Raw genomic sequence first — 22634 nt, forward strand, 5'->3', positions numbered from 1 at the left:
TTTGAAGTATTTTTTCACTTAATTATAGTTCAAAGCGAGTCCTGAAAGTGTTCACACATGCTTTCTAGATAAAGTTTCTCAAAAGTTGCGAGACAGTGCAGCTTTCGTCTTCTAAAAACAAACGTACAATCCTGCTGCTTTGAACTTAACACAAGTGATTTATGTGTGACTAAGTCGAGTTTTCGAACAAAATGTTCGGAATCTGTCTGTTTCACCAAAATGTGTGCAGATCGAGACAGTAGATTAACATGAATTATGTCGCGGTTATGCCAGGGCCGTATTAGTTTATCGGATGTCCTCTCTCTAATTGATGCAACAGCCACTTAACATAGTAATTGCGGGCAAATGTGATTTTCATTGTTGCGATTTATCCCGTCCAAAAATTGCAAGACAACATGTCGTATTGTTGATAAAATAAAGGTCACTTGGAGGCACTAATATCTGTTCAAGGACCATAATTTCTCACAAGGTTACAATAAAAGTGCTTTGAAATAAACCGAGAGCCGCTAGTGTGGCCATATTACAAAAAATATGAAGTCGCCAGTGTTTTTTCCGTTTGTTCTTTTTAGTAGATGGACTATTTATCTAGTAACTTTTAGAGTCCTGGTCGAGCTTTTGTCTCCGTGAGAGCTTTGACCTAAAACCGCCGCCATTTACAAAGTTTTAACTACACATTGAAAATAGTTACACACAAAATTCGTTTGTCTGCAATTTTCAAGCAGACTCTGTTGCAGAGATCCAGTGTTGAGAGGCCGCAAATGGTGCGTGATAATCATAATTTTTCTATATAATAATCATAACGTTCGGATGGACCCTAAAGCTGGCCTAATGGTCGCAGCAAGTGGCCCTCAYCCCTTTTTGAATTTTTTAACAAAGACTCTATGCGAGCATAAATTTTGTTAGCTCCTAATTGAGGGCTCTTTGTCTGTTTGGATTAACAATAATTGTTTGGAGAATTTTTTATTAACATTAATTTTATATGCAAGGGAAGGTTTTTTGAGAGCACGACATTATTAGAAAAACTAGAAAAGCACTCGCAAAAACCGTACAAAAAAGAAATTAATTATAAGGGACACTATTAAGAGAAAAATAAAATTTAAAAAGCCTCCTTTTTTGTGAATTACTCAATAGCTTTCACAGGAAGTTTCAATGTAAATAATTTAAACTATCGCTTGAATTGTATATTTCGTTTAAGATTATTATTATTATGTATGAAATGTTGGGGAGCGATGGGTATTGGCGCTCACCTAAATTCAAATTGATATTTTGAGAGAAATAATAATATTCTATGGTTTTGTTTTTGCGAATCTGTTGCCTGAAATGTAAAGAAACCAACTCTATGTAAAAAATCCTCAAAATAAACATGTAAAAAAAAGATTTTACAATAACGCGCAAAGAGCGTCATTGCCCAACTGAGTAGGGTAATGCCGCTCAAATAAGTGCAATGGCATTAAATTGAAACAAGTTACTCTAAAATGCACACCAAAAAAGTAAAAAAAAACACTCAAGAGAAGATTATATTTCATTTAAAAAATAATTTTACTTTCCGATAACAATTTAACATTTTAAATTTTATTTGCAATATTCACAAATATATCCATGTGGACGATCAGCCCCTGAACAGCTTGCAAGAATCCACTTTCTACAAGAACACCTACCTATACCATAGCGCGTTTTTACCAAATTCTTTGCAAAAAAGGCATATTTCAGGCTGAGCGCAATTGCCCAGATTGTGTGAACTTTTAAAAACACTGACTTCAAAGACGGATATTTATCAAAAATGGTTAATAACGTTGTAATTAACAAGTGTAGATGCAGTATTTCCATTTTTTCAATTAAGAAAAAATGTAAAATGGCTTTACAAACCTATGTAGAAATATTAAGTGAAGTAATATAACAACAGTACGCAAAACACATTGAACGACACTACTTAAATATTTCACTGCTGAATATCATGGCTTATGCACGAGATACTTCCCTTATTATAAAGTTAGATGAACAAATTCGAATAATATTCAAATAAGGTATGAAGTGGAGAAATTTTTTTGAATTTTAATTTTTAACCAACGTGGATATAAAATGATATTAATTAATGACGTTGCAGTAACAAATTACTAAAAGGTACTGCACCATCAGTGAATTTTTCCTCCGAATGGCGTTCTGTTACAATCAATAAAGCTTGGTCTATTGCATGTCAACTAGCTTGCAACYACATTACAGTTGTGATGCCATTATCAAAATTAAGGTCGCTCACATTGACGGCTTCGGCTTGCAATTCTCCACAGGTGACAATATTATGGCCCTAAAACACAATTAATTTGATTGCTAACATTTCAAATTATTTGTGGCTATTGCATTTGGATTGTTGGCAGATGACAACACAAAGAAATTTTTATATTTTTAGACGTTGTATTCTCAAGAAATTAAGAAATATGTATAATGTAGATCCTTTTTATTAAACAGACACTTGGTTTCTGATTTGAAATACGTACATACTTATTTATGATTCTCTTTTAATTTTTATTGTTTTTTGAGCGCTAATCGGGCTGTTTGTTTGCTCTATAATATCTTAAAATAAAGTGAAATCAAATTATAGAAACAACAAACCGTGAATAACTGAATGAGGAAGTCGACGAGTAAACAGCCATGTATGTATTTAGCATTTCGTACCGAAACATTTATTTTTATTACCAGAATAGTTCATTTTAATTCTATGTTTATTATTGCTATTGTGCTAAAAATATTCCGTATTAAAAAATAATTTCATTTATATTTTTGCAGTAGATTACCTAGTAACTTAAAKATTTTTGTTTTTAACAATGTGGCAAGAGATTTGTTAAATTGTTGTCTTCCACTCAATTAATTTAATTCTGTTGACCACAAACTTTGTGAAACTTTGTAATTTGTGCTTGTTTGCAATCAGTTTCCGGTATTCGGTATTTTCTTTCTTTGAAATCCTTTGTGAACTAGAAGCACACGAAGAAATCCTATAACTTTAAAATTTAATGGTTTTAATTCAGAGAATGAGTACTAAATAATTTTCAATTGGTTAAAATCTGTTCCACGCTCTAATTAGGGTCATGTTACGGTTAAGACGGTCGAAGATAAGCCGATTAAATTTCAAAACTAACCCTTGTTAAATAAAATTAGAGGGACGTACTTTAGCTAACTAAAGATTAATTGTTCCGGCTTTGTAAGAGTTGGTAATTATATAAAATAATTGCTTTTTTATTGATAAATGAAATAATTGAAACATATTAGCAACAAGACATAATTCTTAATGGAGTGACATTTTTGGAATTTTGTTTTGGTTTAATTATTGATTCGGTTCGTTGTTGTTGACTGAGATTAAGCTATATTTTTGTGTGACATAAAGAAAACATGGGGATATAATTCCGATAAAACGAGCTTCTCATCGTTTCGTCAATTTCAGAAATCTCGAATAAATGGAAGGTCTAATACCCGGCGTCGCTTCAGCTCTTCCATTCCATAACCCAGGGACTGAAATCTGAAAAATAGTCGCCTGAATGTAAATAGTCCTTAGCAACTACTGACCGAAAATACGGCATCAACTTGTTGAATTGAGAGTGGACAATATTGACCGTCTGTCCGTAAAAAATATATTTTTTCTAAAATCCTTGCGAGCGTATCAAGTCGGGCAGATCAAGAAAACGGCTTCTGTCCGAAATATCGACGACCCAAGATATAATCTGCTTTAATATCGCTTATCAGAAGAATGTAGCAAGGTAAAATTGGACGAATTTATCAAATAAAGCCTCAATATTGGCCACAGAAAACTCGCACTCATGCTTTAATTAAATCGACTCTTTGGGGTAAATACAAAGGAAATTTGTCGTGTTTGTCGTAAAACCTACATGATAATTATGTATTCAGGTGAGGTTCAGGTCAAAGGATACACATGCCGTTGCCTCAAGATGTTTACTTAAAGGAAGTCCTCGTATTTATATAACACAAGCAGATTACAGAGCTTGCTTGTGGTTCTTTTGACTCGCATTAACTAAAATCTTTGATTAAAATCATTTTAATTGTCTCTAGTGATTAATTGGAGGACTTTGTAGACGAAAAGCACGATATATTGGAACGTAAATAACGTAATTTTCTCAAAGAGAATTTAATCGTGCGTTGCCAACACTGATCGTATTTTACTTTTATGTGATCCAATAAAATTTGCACAAACAAATGATTGTCTTAAAATAAATTATTAGCACGTACAAAGAAGCTACACGACAATGATAATTTAGTAATGGAGAAATATTTTATTCTGAAAACGGCTGAAAAATGTAAATACGTGTTCAAACCGCATCTGTGCGCTCTCGTAGAAAATTTGTGTTGACAAGAAGCCGAAACTCAGGAAAATATTAATGATTCTAATTGTTTTAAAAGTTTTATTCAAACAATGATATCGCATTTGAGCGTTTGAAGATTTCATTATTTTTAATTAAAACGATTTATGTTCAACTCAGAAGTCTATCCAAAATAATTTTGTAAAGAAAATTGACTTAGAGGATCATTATGCTCTCAACAACTGAATTAAATTTCAAATAAATTCTCCTTTAATAAACTAAAAAGATCTTGTTGGCACTTGGAATTCTAAAAAATTATTCTGGAAAATTTATAGTTTATCAAAACAGAGACTCAATTAGTTTGTTTGCTGAAAAATTAGAGCACTTTTTTACAAAATTAAATTTTGTTGTTTATGTTTGTTAAACTCATGCATAATTCATTTGCCGAGTTCCAGAATTACATTATCAAACCACTGGAGTTGATTTGGTATTTCCTATTATACTTAGATGCTCGATAATATATTATAGTGAACATGTGTTTCCTAAATTAGCATACAAATAGTATCGGTAAATTACAACCGAAGTAGTGCAGCGGAGGGCATTTATGGTAGAATCATTTAAATCGAAGCAACGTTTGAACAATACTAAATTGGGTAATTTTTGAAGTATCAGTCGAAATAGGGACGTGCCTTTTTATACTTCATTCGTGATATTTTTCATTCCAAAAAAAAAGCAAGCTGAACATTTTCATTTAAAACCGGATAGATTTCCTATAAATAGACAAAAGATTAATGACTCTAATCTCGCATTGGTGTAGCAGTGCATCAAAAAATTTCACCACAATTATTTTTTCTCTTCGAACAAGATTTTTCGGTCTGCTAAGTGATTATTTTTGTTGTCGCGTCACTTCCAGTGGCCGTTTAGCGCTTAGATTTTTTATCAGAGAACAACCAAGAAACGTCAAAAGCTTATGAGAGAAGCTTAAATTTAACGACACAGCAAATTGTCCGCCCTATGTAACCACTTTGGTCTTGTTAAGACGTTTTTCGACATTTTCTTGTCAGACTCATTCTTTGCTTTTTGTTCCAGCCACTGGCGAAGAGGAAACCAATCCGTTGCCTTGTGTAGTTTACGTACATGGTGAAAGCTACGAGTGGAACTCGGGCAATCCTTACGACGGAACTGTACTCGCCTCCACGGGGAGGGTCATCGTCGTCACCATCAACTTCAGATTAGGAGTGCTAGGTGAGAAAAAATAACACGAGATTTCCACATTTCACTAGCTGCAGAACGCAAGTTGGGGAAAGTTTGCACAACTGCTGCAACTTTCAAAAATAAATTCGCTTACTACTCGTAAAGAGAATATAGAGATAACGCTGCAAGAAAACGCTTTAAAACGTAACACAACTTGTTAAACTCAATATTAAACATTAGAGACTTTATTGGCTAAAGCGTTTCCTGCTGGGGCAACAAACTGAAGTCCTTCATGTTTATAGGTAAATTCTATGAAATATTATTTCATACAGTGTTCTGAACAACCAATAATGCAAGGCTAAATAAATAATCTTTTATTGCTTTCTTTAATTTTTTTCTATTCAGATTTTTTATTTAATTCTGATGAACAGTTTTTTCTAGATTATCTTAAAAATATGTATATGAAATACTTATAATACAAGTATAGCAAGCTTTTTAGGTTGACTTGATTTTGCCGTCATCTGCAACTTACTGTGTGCTCGGTGTTATCTWCATTATGTCTTGTTTTTCGACGTTATAATTATCTATCGAGGCGTTTGTCTCTGGGGCTTTGCAGTTTTCATTTAGCTGAACTCGTTAACCAGTAACGATTATCGTCTAAATCCTGGTTTAAGTTTCGGAAAGATGGTTTTGGATGACGGTTATAAATTACATTGGTGTTATCAAGGAGGAATACGCTGTAGCTATAGCTGTAGGTGTATGACAGTAACAAGATTATTGCAGCAGGTGGGAATTGTTCCAAAGGACTTAATCAGACCTTGCCGCCATTCGGGAGATAATTGTCAAGTCGTAGCCAGATAGCTCTGTTTCTAATAGACGACACGTATGAAATTAATTTCTACACAGCCGCTGACGTAAATTATATTAAGGTTTTGCGAAAATTAAAGTCATATAGAAATTGCGCATGTTTTAATGACGGTGCAACACGAAACCGTTTTGTTAGACTTGTTGGAAGAGCTTCTTTAGATGAAATTAACATTACCTTATCTTTATGAGACACGTAACCCATAGACAGTCTTTTAACTAGAACTTGGAACTATATTTAATACATTATAAGGCAAACTTAAGCGAACTTTTGATTCGGGCTTTAATTACTCCGTTATGTCGGTGACGAGAATGATGTCACCTACCCACCTGCTGTTTTACGATAGTAATTTCACGAACGAGGATGTTTCATCAAGCTTAGGTAACGATTTTTAACTAGCTTTTTATTCCAACTGCTTCAAACGACCCATGGTTTGTTGCAACACTGTTACAAGAAACTGATACCATCTTAATTAAAGGTTATCCAGAATACTGCAAAACTGCTAATTTGCTTCATGTATAGTGTTGCTGTTATCTCGATTAAACTAAATTTAATACAGCTTTTTAAACAATCTTGGTCAGCATTGTTTAGCAATACATAAAATTACATTTGGGTCACGGAAATAATTTTCCATCTGAGCGTTATCATTCCAAAGTTGATTTTTGGAATTTATGGTCGCCGGTGAACACAGAAATTGGGGAAGATTTCACTTCCTGATTGTATCAACAAAGCTCGAACCAATTCACACGTTCAACGACCTCCCCAACCGTATAAAGATACAGACACAATCTTTTGACTCGATCTCAGAAAAAATTTAAATCATCTTTTTCCGTAAGCAGAAACTTTCGAGAGATTTATCATTGGCATAAAATTATTTGAGCCGCCTTTAACCCTCTCTCAGCATAATTTATTTTTTTCTTGTTGTTCTAACCAACTTAGTGTCAACTTCACAGCAACCATAAATTAAAAAATAAATTTTCTAAATTGCATTGAAAGGGGTTGTGTTTGCTGAATTGTCAAAAATTTCCGTTGTAATTATTCACTTGCGATGATTTTTTTCTGGTACGTGCCGGGGGTGCAAAATGTATCAAATGCAAACAAGGAGAAAACTTTTAAGTATTTGCAGACGCCATAATATTCTCAACTGTTGAAGATTGTATCGCCTTTATTAGGGTCGACAAAGCATACCTTCAAGTTATCGGTCTTCCGCACCACATGTTACCAATACGGAGTAAACAAGGTCCCTAACTGTGTTGTTACAGATTGCTAGGTTGTATATTGAGATGTTCATGCACTGCTTTAGAAACGAAAAAAAATTTAATTGTGCAAAAAGTTTAATCAAAGAATTCGTGCTACTAGGCGAATTTATGCAGTTGTTAACAAAATTAAAGCAAGTGTTTAGTCCACAATTTTGCCTGAAAATACCTTTTTAAATCACAATAAAATGTATGTATTAATTTTGCATGTGTAACTTCAAAATCATTAAAACAAAACACAAACCTATTTTGTTGAAATCGCTTTTTCTGGTTGGGAAGCTTTGTTTAAATTGTGAAAAATAGCAACGTATCAAAAAACTTTTAATGGCCATCTGTAAGTATCACATGACGCGTGATTTTTAGATTTATCTGTTGCTCAAATTCGTGATTTTGGCATGAACATTGGCGGCTATTAAATCATCTGTTACCGACAGAGTACAAAATTTTACATTTTTATTTAAATCGCAATTTTGTTTCCCAGATGTTGCGGAATTTATCTCAAATTTGCTTTTTCTATAAAATAATTGATAAATGATGATAAATTTAATTTATTTTTTTTAACTTATTACTTATATGACGACATGGAATAACAAAAAATTCTTTTCATATTTTTTTGCTTTAACCGCTTTAGCAAATAAATCCAGACTTTGTACTTTTTTTAAACTTTAGTATTAAACGTTTTAAATGAAGACTTGAAATGAAATGACACATTAAAATAATATTTTTCTCAGCTCGTTTCTTATAACAAAAATAGGACAATAAATTTGTGGCGAGGTTTTTACTATTTGTAACAACTGATTGCAACATAAAGGTTTTGCTTCGCTTACCAGGAACTTTTTTTTATTAAATTCATTGAAAAAACGATGTTTGAAAGCCAAAAATTTGTTATCGACACCTCGTGCAAAATTTCGTACGAGGGCTCGTGTACATGTAAAGCACTTTTTGCCATGCTTTCAGTCACTTTGGCGCTTCTTGTAAATAAACAAGTTTTAGCTTGCTCTCTACATGCTAGATAGCGGTCTTTGTGATTTTAAAATACCCAAATGAAATAAAGCGGCTTTCCGAAGTCGAGGTGCTCTCTGAGCTTTATGTGAACATCAGCTGAATAAAATATCTGTTTTGGAGCGACGTTTTAAGTAATAAATCTGGAGTTGTTACGAGATTAAATTGTGGCTTTTAATTATGTTGAATATTTGATTTGAAAGCAGAGGCGCATACTGTATGGTTTTTTTAATTTTGTTGCTTGAAATGAATACAAAAGGAGGGTTTGTGAAACATTCACATTTCCTTACAAACATATTCCATTATTCCATTATCTCACCTGTCAACAAACCGAATAAAACGAGAAGTATTTATGACAGTTTGAAAGTAGGTATAAGAAAGTCAGTATTCATTCCACGTTGGTTACGGTGTGCAATGAAAGCATTTGGTATGATGATACATCAGGCTTCTATACACCGTTTACGTATAAATCTACATTACGCAAAGAGACAACTGATATGTTAAAAGCTTAGAAAACTCTAGCACGGAACCATGAATATTGCCCTAGACACAACGGAATTTATTCTCATTTGAATCTTCAGATTTGAAGATAACCTTCTTTTGATCCTAAACAAATTTGCGAGCAACAGTAAAATTTTTACTTGAACATGTACAACAATCTTGGTTGTTTCATTTGTGGTTATAAAGACAGTAACGTCTCTGAGGAACCGTGTGGACCACGTAGATAGCAGAAAGTGGTCTCCTGAGGGACTCCGAGACTTAATTTAACTGGAAGACCACGTCAAGATGTGAGATTCGAACGCATGCAATTAAATAGTTTCAGTTTTAGGCAATGTCACCGCACCCATAAATATCACAACCACTGAGCTGTCGCCACAGACAGCGTAACTTAATTCGAATTAATAGCAAGAGGGAGTGTCTAGGTGACGCCAGAACTCATACATTTTCTATTAATTAAAATGTGTAAAGAGCACATAATGGAATTTTAGTCATGAGTAGGTTTCTTGAGATTGAAATCGGGGATGTTTGGATTGTATAATGAGACGTCTAGAGATTCCAAATTTGATTTTCACATCTACAGTGAATTAAACAAGTATTTAGTTTTTGTATCCCAAATCGAATTTCACGATCAAAAAAAAATGTAATAATTGTTGCAGCAAGCATTACATTATTTTATCATCTATTTTTAAAAAAGGATTAAATACAGTTTTTGTCGAACAAATAAATGTAAGATAAAGTAACTGTAGGACATAAATCTTTTAAGGTAATTATATTTATTTTAAATAATCTATTTATAAAAGTAACACATAAATCAATAACCTACACTCCACCACTGTTATAACTATTTGCTTATTAAAAAATAATCGATGATAAATTTGTCGCGTAGATGTGTACAATTAAAAAAAAAATAGTATATATAAAAATAGTAAATATTTTTTAAATTTTTACATGAATATGCAGTTAGTTGCGAAAACAACCGTGTAACTTTTACAGAGTTAGAAAATTTTTTTTCCTGAAAAAATTTAACCTAGATTAAATATTTAAATTTCGTATCTGTATCTTAAAGAATCTCAAATTTAATCAAACATTAATTTGTTGTTAGTATAACGCATTTTCTTAAAAACAACTTACAATGCACGTATTGACAGAAATGTCACGAACAGTTCCATCACAATCGAATCTGGCGAGACACTGAGGGGTAAATAAGGAGCGAGCAAGTTGATTGATGTCGGAAAAAAATTATGACTTTATTGTTTGAAAACGCTTCTATTATCGATTTGCTAAAGCATTGTCCTCAAAGTTTCTTGGCAAAGCTTTAGGTGTATTATTAAAGCACTCTTTGTGCTTTGCTTGGATTAAAGTATTTTTGGAGCAAAATGAGAAAAGATGTCCGAATTGAGGATGTGGTTTGTTTAAATTCCTTGTAGCTGCTTTGATTTTACGTTACGATAATATTGAAAAGGCAACATTGATACTGTTCTCACGTCTGAAGTCTATTGGTTGTATTCGGTTCAGTTCCTCATTTTTTCTAAAATATTTCATTCAATAACAAACGGGCGTCACAGACGCAGATGTTGGTTGTGTTTGTTCATTTTTAACAGACTTTATGGAAGGGAATAAAAATGTTAAATCAAATTTGAAGAGGAAACTTTCAAATGCAAAACGTGTTGATGTCATTTTAGGTGAAGTTAAAATGTAGTAAATATGAGTTTCATGAAAGTCCAATTTTTCTTGTGATTCTTTAAGGATAACATTTCAGTAAAGTTTTTCTGTATTTTTAAATTAAATAGATGTTGCAAATTTAATTACAAAGTTCTGTTAACTTTCCAGTGTTGTACACGAGCCGAAATCGATATTCAAGATAAAATAAAAGCTCTTGTCTTCAGCAATCCGAAACATGGTTTSTGGTCAAAATTGATTTATTTATTAGATTGTAATAAACTAGCTGGGCATCTTTACCAAAATGTTATTTACTGCCAGTTGATACATTAGGGTAGCTTTGAGAATTTCGTTTGATGTTTTGATGGGTATAAAAACGTTTGCAAGATTTTTAGACGTATCAATGTTAAAAACCTCTCAAGAAAAATCGAAGCAAGTTGTGTCAACAATCTCCCTAAAAACTTCTCAAGCCTATGTGGGTTAATGGTGTAATGCCGGAGTTGAGTTGATTGATTGCGATATGTCCATGAAGCTTAGCATTGTTCCATTGGGAACATAGCTTGTTYTAAGGGATGATGTGCCTTAGGTTTGGGTGATAATTTGCTTTATCATACAACAGCTCCAATTTAAGTGGCTGAGTTTGCACAATATAGCCATCAAACAAACTTAGTTTTGCTGACAAATTAGCAAAATAAACTCGCGCGAGTGCTGGAAACAAATGGACTAAAAACAATGGGTTTACAACAAACTATATGCATCTTATTAATTTAATTACAATGTTGACACCGAAACTGCTTGACTTAATTTATAAAAGCTTTTGTAGGAAGGTTACGAAATTTACGTTTACAATGTGGGACACGGAACAAAATAACCACTTGGCCCATTGTGCCAAAACGGCCTCGTTAATCACTCCTTTTTCACACACATTCCGATCATTGCATCCCAAAAGGAAACTAACGCCTCTCAACTTGTGACCTTAAACTTATTTCAGCCAAAATGATTTTTTAACCTAATTTAAAAAATTGTTGTAGAAAAAGTGCAAAATTTACGTTGACAGTGTGGGGCGGGCGGAACAAAATAACCTCTTGGCCCATTGTAACTGGCTCGTTAATCACCCCTGTGCCACCCCAACCTCTCACACTGACTTCGAAACGATTTTTAATTTCATTTACACCTCCTGCCCACCGTTGCTCGTGTGCGCAGTAAAATAATAAATTTTTCCAAACGAAAGGGTGGAAGCGACGCTTTTACCCGCTCAAGATTTTTATCTCGTTTTAAAATTATAGAACTGAGGTTCAAATTAGTTTCCATCCCTCATTAAAATTTCTATTTATTAATGCAACAAAACGCCGTCTTTCTTGACTGTATGTGACGTATAAGGCGACGTTAAGATTTAAAAGGTTACACTTACTTCAGAACAAAAACGGAAAAGTTTGTATGGGAAACTCGGATGAAAAAATTTGAGCCCGCTTTTAATAGAATATCTAAAGACATGCTGATGGAAATAAATTGTAAATAATTTTGCTTTCTAAAAAATTGTTTAAGTTTCCACTCGAAACGGCTGCTGAATGAATGCTGAAATTTTAAAGAGTCATTACAGGAATAAAAGAGGCAATTTATTTCATCTTATGTTGCTTTTCTTCAACATGAATAATAATATTCGAGTAACTACCTATAGCCGTTTCATTTTGGCAAAGTAGTTCTTTCAGGATTTTCTATTTTCTTGAAACACTTTGAAACCACCTAAAGCACATATTTATTTCAATGGCCGAAATAATTACAATTTTAAAAACTTCTAGTCATGTTTGCAAAGTTTTCATACAATGTCAACTACTATTTTTTCTGTTAGAAGTAATTATGTCTTTATTTGTTTTAGGTTTTCTTAAGACGGGTACTAAAGGTAGTGCCCAAGGGAATTTCGGTCTAATGGATCTTGTAGCAGGGTTGCACTGGCTTAGGGAAAATCTACCAACCTTCGGAGGTGATCCCGAGAGGGTGACTCTGATGGGTCACGGCACCGGTGCCGCCCTCGTCAACTTTATAGCTGTGTCTCCTGTAGCAAAAGGTAACAAGCAAATATTATCAACGACCTAAGTTGCCCCAGCCTTCCTCTTCCGTGTTACAAATCAGTAACGACTTTTAACGCTCTTCCGGGACGAGAGATTTATCGTCATTTTGCTAAAGGGTGCATTTAACCGCCTTTACGAATAAACAATCTTTGACTAAATGTTGAGAGCCAGGCAAAGCATTTGTTTGCACTTTAACAAATTTTGAGTTCACAAAAAAAATTACTTTTGTAATAACGTCTGCATCACATGGACGATCTCCAATTTTCGATACGAACTGTTGTGCTGTGTACACAATTTGTCGGCGTCAACAGCAGATTGAAAAACTCTCGATATCGCTACTGTCTCTAAAGAAACTCGTCTTTAATAAAAACGTTGTTTAAAAAAGTACCCGTTCATTATTTGGGAAATGGTTGCTCATTTGAGTTCAGTCAGATTCAATTTCGAGTCAATGTTTCCACTGGAGAGCCCAATATCAACTCCGTTTGTAATTTAACAGGGCGAGCTCCTGTTGCAATCATTGCAATCCATGTCCCGCGACTAGTAATTTCATYCCATCGCATAAGAAGAATTACAAAAACATTGCATTTWGAATTGGAAACGGCCCTATTTGCAATTCTATCAATTGCTCAACAAGAACCACTATAAACGTAAATTGCCGACAAAATTTTAATCAAATCCTTCTGACACGTCATAATCTACATATTGAAAATTTATTAGAACTCAAATATTCAAAAAAGACGCGGTGTACGCCTTGCAAAGGCAAATAAATTTGCATAAAAAATGCACTTGGATTACTTCGGATTGCCCTCAACGTATACTAAAATATGAAATTATATTCTTTGAAGACCAAATTGCGTTTTTTTCCATCGAATTAAACTGTTTGCTAGTAATTTATTAGCAAAGAGATTGGCAGTTGTTTTATTAGATTTTACTCCTGATAAAACGGTTTCCATCAAAGCACGCTCACGTATTATAGGTACATTTTTATTGGCAAGTGTGTTGTTGGCAATGTTTTTATTTAGCTTATCTGCAGGCATACAGAAGGCCTGAAAGCATTTTTATTAAAGTAAAGTTTTTTATTGTTTTTGTTGGAAATAAAACAAATTAAAGTCAATATAATACTTTTTTAAATTTTAAGCAATTTTTAGACAAATTAATRTGTTTTAAATAAAGAAATTAGTGCATTTTGTATCATGCTAAGATTTTACKTTAGTATTTAAAAAWWTTACTGGTCGTAAATTCTCATTATTAAGGGTTAGAGCTAGACATTAGTCTTTACTCATTTATGACACCATAAATTTATAACGAATTAAAATTTAAAAGCAAGAGTCTGTATGAAAGTATGAATAAGTTATATTATTTAAATTTTTATTTATTATTAAGTCGTGTTTCCTACTTTCTAAAAAAAATCTCTTAAAAAATTAGTTTCAGTGGAAAAAATTTAAAGCCAATTAAAATTAGATATTTATGCCTTGGAGCAATAAAAACTTGTAAAGTCCTTATCCCTTAGAGAATGATGAGTAAACCTCACGAGATTTTATTTACTGTAAGCTTTTAAGTATAAATAAAAAAGCTTCTTAAATCGTTAAAAATAAATAAGCAAAATTCTTAATTTAGAAAACCACAGGGGATGTAAGATTAAAACTTTGTCTATAAAACGRATAAGTAAATATAATAAAACATATCGGTGTAAAATTGATGAGTGAGAATATCGAAGACATGTTTTAACAAGCCTGAAACTTTGCAGTTTTTTTTCTCACTTAAACATCGTTCCAAATAAATTGCAGTAGGAAACATTTTACGTCTTTTTATACATGACTTCTTTAGATAAARTAGGGAAATATGTCGCTTTGAGTTTCTGCATCATGTGAAGTTTATTATAGATTTTCTCAGGGAGTAAAAACTACATTTAATCATTCTGATGGGGACCGTCAGGCAAAACCGACAAAAAGCAAATTTTTTCACCTTTCTGCTTAAAATTTCTGATACAGCAGAATGTATTTGATAAGTGGGTTCCAGCTTATTAAATAAAATTGATAAATTCAGCTTGGAATTAAGTAAGGGCATAAAATCAGAACAGCGATTGGCTGACTTTCCCCTTTTGCTTTGTTTATGGTTTGACGATGAGCCAAGATTTTCAGGATCTGGTCAGATTGTCTCCGGTTTTAATAATATACGCTTACAAACTGTTAAATATTGAGTATTTGGGTCAGGAATTTCATGTTTATTTTATGCGAAGGAGATGAGAAAAGAGGTATTCTGGCAGTCGTTCGGAGATCACGGTGCACAATTTTATCACAATCAGGTTTTAATTTATTTGATGGAGTCAGGTTTCGGAACTGAACTGATATTGGAAATCGAAAGAAAWTCACACTGACTGATATTTACTTCCGGCCACATAGTTTTTGAATCATYCCGTACAACTAGAAAAACTTTCGAATAAATTGGGCCCGTTCAAGCACACRCCGGCGTAATAAAATCRATTTTCAAGACTACGACTTTTAACAGATCTTRTTTCCTGTAAGTTTGTCGCACTGTCACATTTTTACCAGCTSGAAGAAATTGCACAGCTTCAGCTTAATACATTTCAGTTTTGGCCAAMTTTTTGGATACAAATTTGCAATATTACTACATGCAGATGAAAGTTGGAGYGAGTCTGCGACACATTTTTCAAATACAAAAATTTAAATAAAAATTGGCAGCGTTTAAGATCTAAGATTTGGTTGAGTATAGAGTGTAATCAAGAGCTATCTACATGCTTGACTCGACGCAAATTTTCAAACTGTCGAAATCATCGTCCTTACGAGCCGAATTGAACGACTCCTTTGAGGGGTGTTAGTCCGAATAGGTCTGCATTAAAAAAAAGAATTTGCACGCTTTCCAACAAAAGCAATTTTGTTTTATTTCGTTTCGAAGAAATAAATAAAGAAACAGTCTTTCTGATTGTCTGCTCGGAAAATAGATTTGGAGGAGATAACAACGCGATAATTCATGATACTATTTCAAATGCAGCGTTGTCTCCTTGCCAATAACACGTTAGCCCTCATTTATYGGCCGAAATTCTGATTAAGCTTCTTATATTTGTCCAGGAAACTTTATTCGCTTACTAATTCCTCCTCTTAATTTTCTTGGCAAACTTATATTCTCCTGGTGCTTTTCCTGTCAATACATTAGAGTAATTTGTATTGTACGTGAGCTTGGAAGCAATAAAAACTTTCGATTTCTTCCAACTTCGCCACGTTTGTTTCGGATTTTTACCTTTGACAGGGGTCAAGTGTGCCCATTTRTTTTCACGGCCAATTATAAAAGCCATCGTTCACGTCTTAGTTTATCCCTACAGATTATTCCTGCTTTATAAGCGAAAGGTAGTTAACAGAACCGTSGATAGGTAATGATTAATTTAAGCAAAAGCTCTTGACCTTTGGAGGCGAAAAGGCCGGAACCTTCTGCTACGTTCAACGCAAAACTGAAATTTACTTTGCTAATTATTTAATCGACAAAACTTATGCAAATTCGAGATTTCAACTCGTATGGACTAGACGAAAATATCAAGTCATAGATTAGAAAACGCTAACTTTGGGATAGTTCATGGCTATTGCTACTATTGAAACTCAAAGCGTCTTTTCACCAGTMAGCGGAGTCGCTTTTATACATTTAGTTTCAGCACTTTGATATTTTAATAAGGACAGGACGACTACCACGGTTCTTTCAATTTRCAGGCTTGAMTCGCTGAATATCAAATGGATKTTTTTCCGAAATTGAACAATCAAAGTTGATTTTATTGTTTACTAAGCACTTAGGAGGTACAAGCAGATAGTCAAATGTAAGCCCAAGATTGAAGTCAATCAATATTAGTGATAGAAAAGGAAGAACTTTTTAGAATGTTTTTATAGACTGTTCGTTTCAGCGGATCAGTCTCTCATTTTTTTAACGACTGATGGATGGAATTAAAGATGTTCAGAGATGTTAACTTTTTAACACTTTCAAAATGTCCGCGACTCTTTAAAAAAACATTTTAAACTTTCGTTAATTACGGGTAACTCAATTAAATCTTAAATATTTAATCAGGAGTTAATTAAATTTTTTTATCTTTAGTAATATTGGAGAGTAGAGAAGGATTTTGCTCTAAATATACCAGCATACTTATTAACCAAAGAGGCTTAAATTATTACGAAGAGATGCATTAAATRCCAGAAATGTTAAATAAGGGAACACAAGTATTACGGTAAGATTATTTATCAAATAGACACTTTTGTTGAGAGGAACTGTGTAAGAGTATAGCGTGCTATAGATATATAAAGACAAAAATTGAAGAAWCAATAGACATATTATCTCAAAATGTAGTTTTTTAATTTGACCCAAATAATTGAAACAAATTGTTTTTAATTAAACTTAACATACTATAAGGTTAGTTTTTCTAGGTGTAGATGGAGTTTTTTGAATTGGTTGATTAATATTACAAAAAGTTTGGTTAGTCTTTCTATAGAAAGAAAAACTTTTAATATTAGTGTTCATATCTGCATCATAGCAATTTTATTAGAAGTTGGGTTATCTTAAACCCTATAGACTACTATATTTTCTACACGATCCCTGGAGTGCCATCATATAATACCACTGATGGACGACCCAACCAAAAATTTTTAGATCCGATTAAATATTATTCAACGTTCAAGCTGTAGATTAAAATAAAGCGTGGTTTAGGTTATATCATTAAAATTCTGCCCCCTTTTTGTTTTGCTAACAGCTTTTCTTTGTAAATTATTAATCATATTGTACAAAAGCGATTTATGAGTATGGYATAATTCGTTCATGCTCGCTTGCAATATGTGYCAGATWGTGGCTGTAAAACGAAATTTGTAATTAAAAAACCTCAATGCGAATTTTATCATTGTCATTGTTGAGTGTACACAATTATTTTTGCGATCATCCTGAATTTAGCAAACAAACGAGCCTGGTCGTTGACTTAATGTCCTCAAATTAAAAGGCAATAACTGCCCATAAATAGTATCGATTTTAAGAAAGGCTACAATTTATGCAAGCGTTTGACGCCCACCCCAAGCCCCAGCGATACAAAACGGCCGTCCATTTTGTTAAACTCGTATAAAAGCCCGATTACCAACTCGACTTTTCTCTTTACTCTGACCGCTATTACGAATAAATTTTTCTGACCTAAAACGCAAACGTGTCAGAGCATCTATTCAATTTTAACTCACCACAAAGAAATGATGATTAACTCGCCTAATAGTCAGTTGTTTAATTAAATCAAAAGTGYGCTATTGGGAAATAATCAAAGAAATAAAGAGTGGTAATCACAGCCCAAGGTTTGCGTCCACACTCGACGAAATTTTATCACTCCGGGAGCCGTAACCGCCATTGTTGTCTATTCCAGGACGACCAACACTAGCTGAAAGCCAGTCAATTGACCAAGGAAATCGTAGAATTGTATCACTTAAAAGCTATCCTCAGACGGTAAATCTGTCCGACCAAAATTGGGTGGCCGTTCGAGTGGCCGCAATATTTATTCGATTAATTTGAACAGAGACSAACCAAGCTTTTGGAATTTTGACTCCAAATTTTCTGCTTTTGACTATTATTTTTGGCCGATAAGGTTGCAAAACCGCCTCATTTATCGCCAGTCGAAATATAAAAATGCCTCCAATGGCCAATAAACTATTTTATCATGATATATCGGAACATCGGTTTTTTAGAAGCTATAAAAAATACGTGACCTCTTGCTGGAATAAAACATACGCACGTAAAAACGTAGGTAAGAGTCATCGGTAGGCTGTTTTTAAATGAACAAGTAAGCTCGAATTTGGAAAGAGGCTTCAGACACTTAGGCTTAGGAACGAAGATGGATGAGGACGTATCTTTAAGCCAACAATATGGACAGCTGAATTGAAAGCGTCGGCCCTGCACTACCATTCAGAGAAACAACTTACAACCAAAATAAATCTAGCTTTCCAGTGAAATGAACCTGCGAGATCCGTATGTCTCAAATCACTGCAAAGACCGATATGTATCACCGTGAAGCATAAATTATTGTTGTGTATTCACATTACAAAAAATGTGTTAAAGATGTACAAAAAAAATTTTAGCAGGCAGGAAATTTTACCCACAATCATCTAGCGGCAGTTTTAAATTTTCATAAAAAGCAAATATTTGAATTGGGGGTGTTACAACTTGCGATTCACATTTGTRAGCCGTGCACGCTATTGCATCTACTTGATATTGCGCTTTGATATTATTTCCCAAGAAATTGTGCAGACATATCTAGTTTATCTAAATTTTAGCAAATTTTGCAATTTCGTGCGTGAGATTACTAGACGTTGGAATAAAACTTAAACAATAAAAATGAATGAAAAAATAAATAAAATATCATAAAAGTAAAATAATAATAATAATCTCGTAAAATAGATTGGTTTCTACTTATTTTAAATAGGTACTCGACACATGTGTTATTTGTATTCGCCACCTTACTTTACAGAATTTTACTAGGTGCAAATTTGAAGTGTTTTATTATTTATGGAAAAGTAGACAGTGAAGTGAGATTTTGCAACATTATATAGCTTTTCATTTCCTTTGATGTTTTAATTTACATGTTTTTAAGTACCACATAAAAATTTCCAGTATTGGAAGCAAACTTTTATAGCACTTATCTTAATAGAAAACTGTCCAAATTGCATTCGCGTCACTGCATATATAATTGTGTTTTGTAAGTGAATTTTATTAAGGTGAAAAAAGTTTGAGCTAACTTTGAGGGTCTGAAGTTGAATATGTACATATGTATGTGAAGAAAACATGTAGTTTAATGCTCTAAAAAGTATTTATAATAGACCCAAATTGAAAACCTTTCAGGTATTCCTGTCTTTGAAGTTTCTTTGGGCTTTTAACAAAAAAGCATTTACATTTCTGCGAAGCAATTGATGTAAAATTCACTTCTTGCCGCTCGAGCTTTCAGTTTTAAATTAAGCTACTTATTTTTGAAACTAGCGAAATAATTGTGAATGAAGCGAGAATTTATTATAATACAGTTCTCGGCCTTTTGGGCTTCCTTTGTGACAGCACGTACGACTTTTTGTCCATTTACCGCAATATAACTTTGCGAGAACCGAGAGGTCGAATATATTTAAAACTTTCACTGACACTTTCCGGCAAAAACTCCGGGCCAACCYAATTAGTAATTTCATTCTCAGTTTCCAGTTAATCCCTCTGAAACTATTTAAATTTTAGTTTAATATGATAACCCATCAAACAATGTGGAATCAATTCTTCAATTCCCTAATTGTCACGACTTTTTCCAACTTTGAAAGTTTCTAACTCGATACAAAGTGAGGAGTCCAGGGAATAAAATAGTGAAATCTTCAATTTTGCGCAATAGTCTCGGTAATCTTAAAGTGTTCTTGGCTCCATAGAGAGTTGTTTTTTGCTTCCGGCGACCAAAGCACTATACTACTTCACTGCCTATTGTCATGCTTCCGTAATGCGATGGAGGTTTCTTGTAGATAGCGTTTTTGAACTTTACTTTATGGACACTAACGAACTAACCGACGAGTGGTGAAACACACAGATTAAATTCAGATTTCTTAGAAGCAAAATCTAATTAAGTTTTTAATCTGGGAGAAAGTTTGATTATTCATCAAGAATGGTGCTCGAGAATACGTTATTTTCCATCTGAATGGGAATTTTTAAGCAGCTGGAATTTAATTAAAATAGAAACCTGTACTCGTATTATGTATTTATATCTAATTTCTTGTTTAAAATCAAATTAATTTTGTTTAATTACTACATTCAGCAATAGTTTATACAATTCTTGGTTGAATGAAAAAACTTTTGATGAAACTATCCTTTAGATGCGACGTGAATTGTTATTTGGTAATTTTAATGTAAATTCATCCCAATTTTAAATGGTTGTTTTTGCTTCTTTAAAATGTGATTTCTCATTAAATGTTAAATTAGAACATAGATTCTTTCAGGTATGCAAAAATGTCAGTGATTTAGTTTGAAGAATAAATAGCGACGAGTGCTCATTTTAGTCTTATTTTAAATAACGAGAATAATCAGTAAAACCGCAGTTTTCTACAAGGAAATTTCTAAACTTAATTAAAACCACTTGAAATTAATCAAAGAAGTAAGCAAGTCAAGAGCCAAACAAAACATCAAAGTAATAAGAAAACAATGGCAATGGTGCAATAACTTGAGGCCGTACTTTAACCTTTGTTTACGAGAGGAGGAAMTATCATAAAAAGAAAGAGCCAGGAGTTTTATTCATTATTGGTACAAACATTAATTCAGAGATTATGTTTCCTCGCCCCTCAGGAGCGTAATCAGTGGTTATTGTAACGGACAACCTGCATATTCGTGTCCTCTGGACGAGGAGCTATTGCACTAATTATGTTATGGTGAGGTATTTAGCAGGAAGGCATCTTTCCCGCTCCTGTTATTAATATATCATAGTCACCAGGGGCACAGATGGGTTAATTCGTCATAGCACAACTGGAACTTACACTAATTTTAAACAATTACAATTTGGCTGCACTAGTCACAAATGGAGAAATTACACTTCCTCTACATTATTTCTGGCACRCTCATACCCCAGGTTTAATAATCGAGCAAAAAAACTCTGGCAATTGTCAATTTTGAGGTTTAGTCGGGGATTGTCTCTACCCTCCATCATTCATTTAGATTAATGATCCGTGCAGTCCTTTAAAGACTTGTCCACCCAATTATACTCAAACTGAACAATGACAACTATTTCGTGCAAAGTTGGGAACTACCCAGGAATTCGAAAGCAGGCAATGCAGAATAAAAAATATTAATAGTGTGCGAGCATGAGGAAAAAAATATTTGCTAAAGTCTAATTATTCCATATTTTTTTTTAGTTTAGTTTCGTGGTGGAAATGCTCTAACTTTGCGTACAATAGATGTTTCGTGTTTTTCGAGGAAAGCATTTGAAAACGGCTATTGGGCTTGGTGCTCTGGTTTTCAGCAAAAAACAGGGACCTTTGAATATAAGTACATGTTTTTTATAACAGCGACCAATGGAAAATTGATGAAATCTTTTAATTTATTGTCTAACAAAGACACACTTAATAAATAAATTAATACCCACTCATCATGTTTCTATATTTTTTAAATAATATAAGTATAACATACAGTGGAAATAATTGTTTAACAGTAGTGGTTTCCAAAAAATAAGATGATTGATACGTTTTATATTATTTGCAGAATCATAAGCCACTTTGACAAGAAATTTAATTCAAGACCCAGTATACCAGTTAACTTACTTACTACCTTTACACATGGGAAGAAATATTTCTCAAAGAAATTTTTTTATTCTGCAATTTATTAGCAAATTTAAATTAAATTTAAAACTTTAAACTGAAGCAAATCTGTCGTGTTAGCTATATCTGTCGTATCAGCTATTTAGATTAAAGACGGACTCTTGGATAATTTTTTAGTTCGTCTGCAAAGTTAAGGAATAATAATTAACATTTTTTACTTATTACGAATATCTGTTGTACAATATTTGAAAATGATGAAAATAGTATTAATTTAATGTTTTTTCGATCTTTAACAGTCAAGCCGACAAACTCATTTATAATAATAAAACCGAAAAATATTACGTTTTATATTACATAGGTACTTGTTTTTTGTTTAATGATTTATTCAGTCGCATACTTTTAATTTTACTTATTTAGCTCATTCTTTTTTGACTTTTATTACTTCACCGCCAATTTATTTGCTTATCCAGTTTTACTTTATTCGTGTAAAAGCTGTCTGT

General features: G+C 33.1%; 1 protein-coding gene across 2 annotated transcripts in view; it reads left to right on the forward strand.

The window, feature by feature from the left end:
- The window catches only part of LOC123012513 (neuroligin-1-like), a 111753-nt gene that overhangs the window by 67761 nt on the left and 21358 nt on the right, over positions 1–22634 (forward strand). For both annotated transcript variants that reach the window (XM_044410497.1, XM_044410498.1), the window contains exons 5-6: positions 5394–5549; positions 12658–12846. In XM_044410497.1, coding sequence (XP_044266432.1) covers positions 5394–5549; positions 12658–12846 — 345 coding nt within the window. The remainder of the gene's footprint in view (positions 1–5393; positions 5550–12657; positions 12847–22634) is intronic.

The sequence above is a fragment of the Tribolium madens genome, unplaced genomic scaffold (genome assembly GCF_015345945.1).
Source record: "Tribolium madens isolate multiple individuals breed KSU strain unplaced genomic scaffold, Tmad_KSU_1.1 Scaffold_96;HRSCAF=242;Tcas5.2_LG5, whole genome shotgun sequence".
In the NCBI taxonomy this organism is placed as follows: domain Eukaryota; kingdom Metazoa; phylum Arthropoda; class Insecta; order Coleoptera; family Tenebrionidae; genus Tribolium; species Tribolium madens.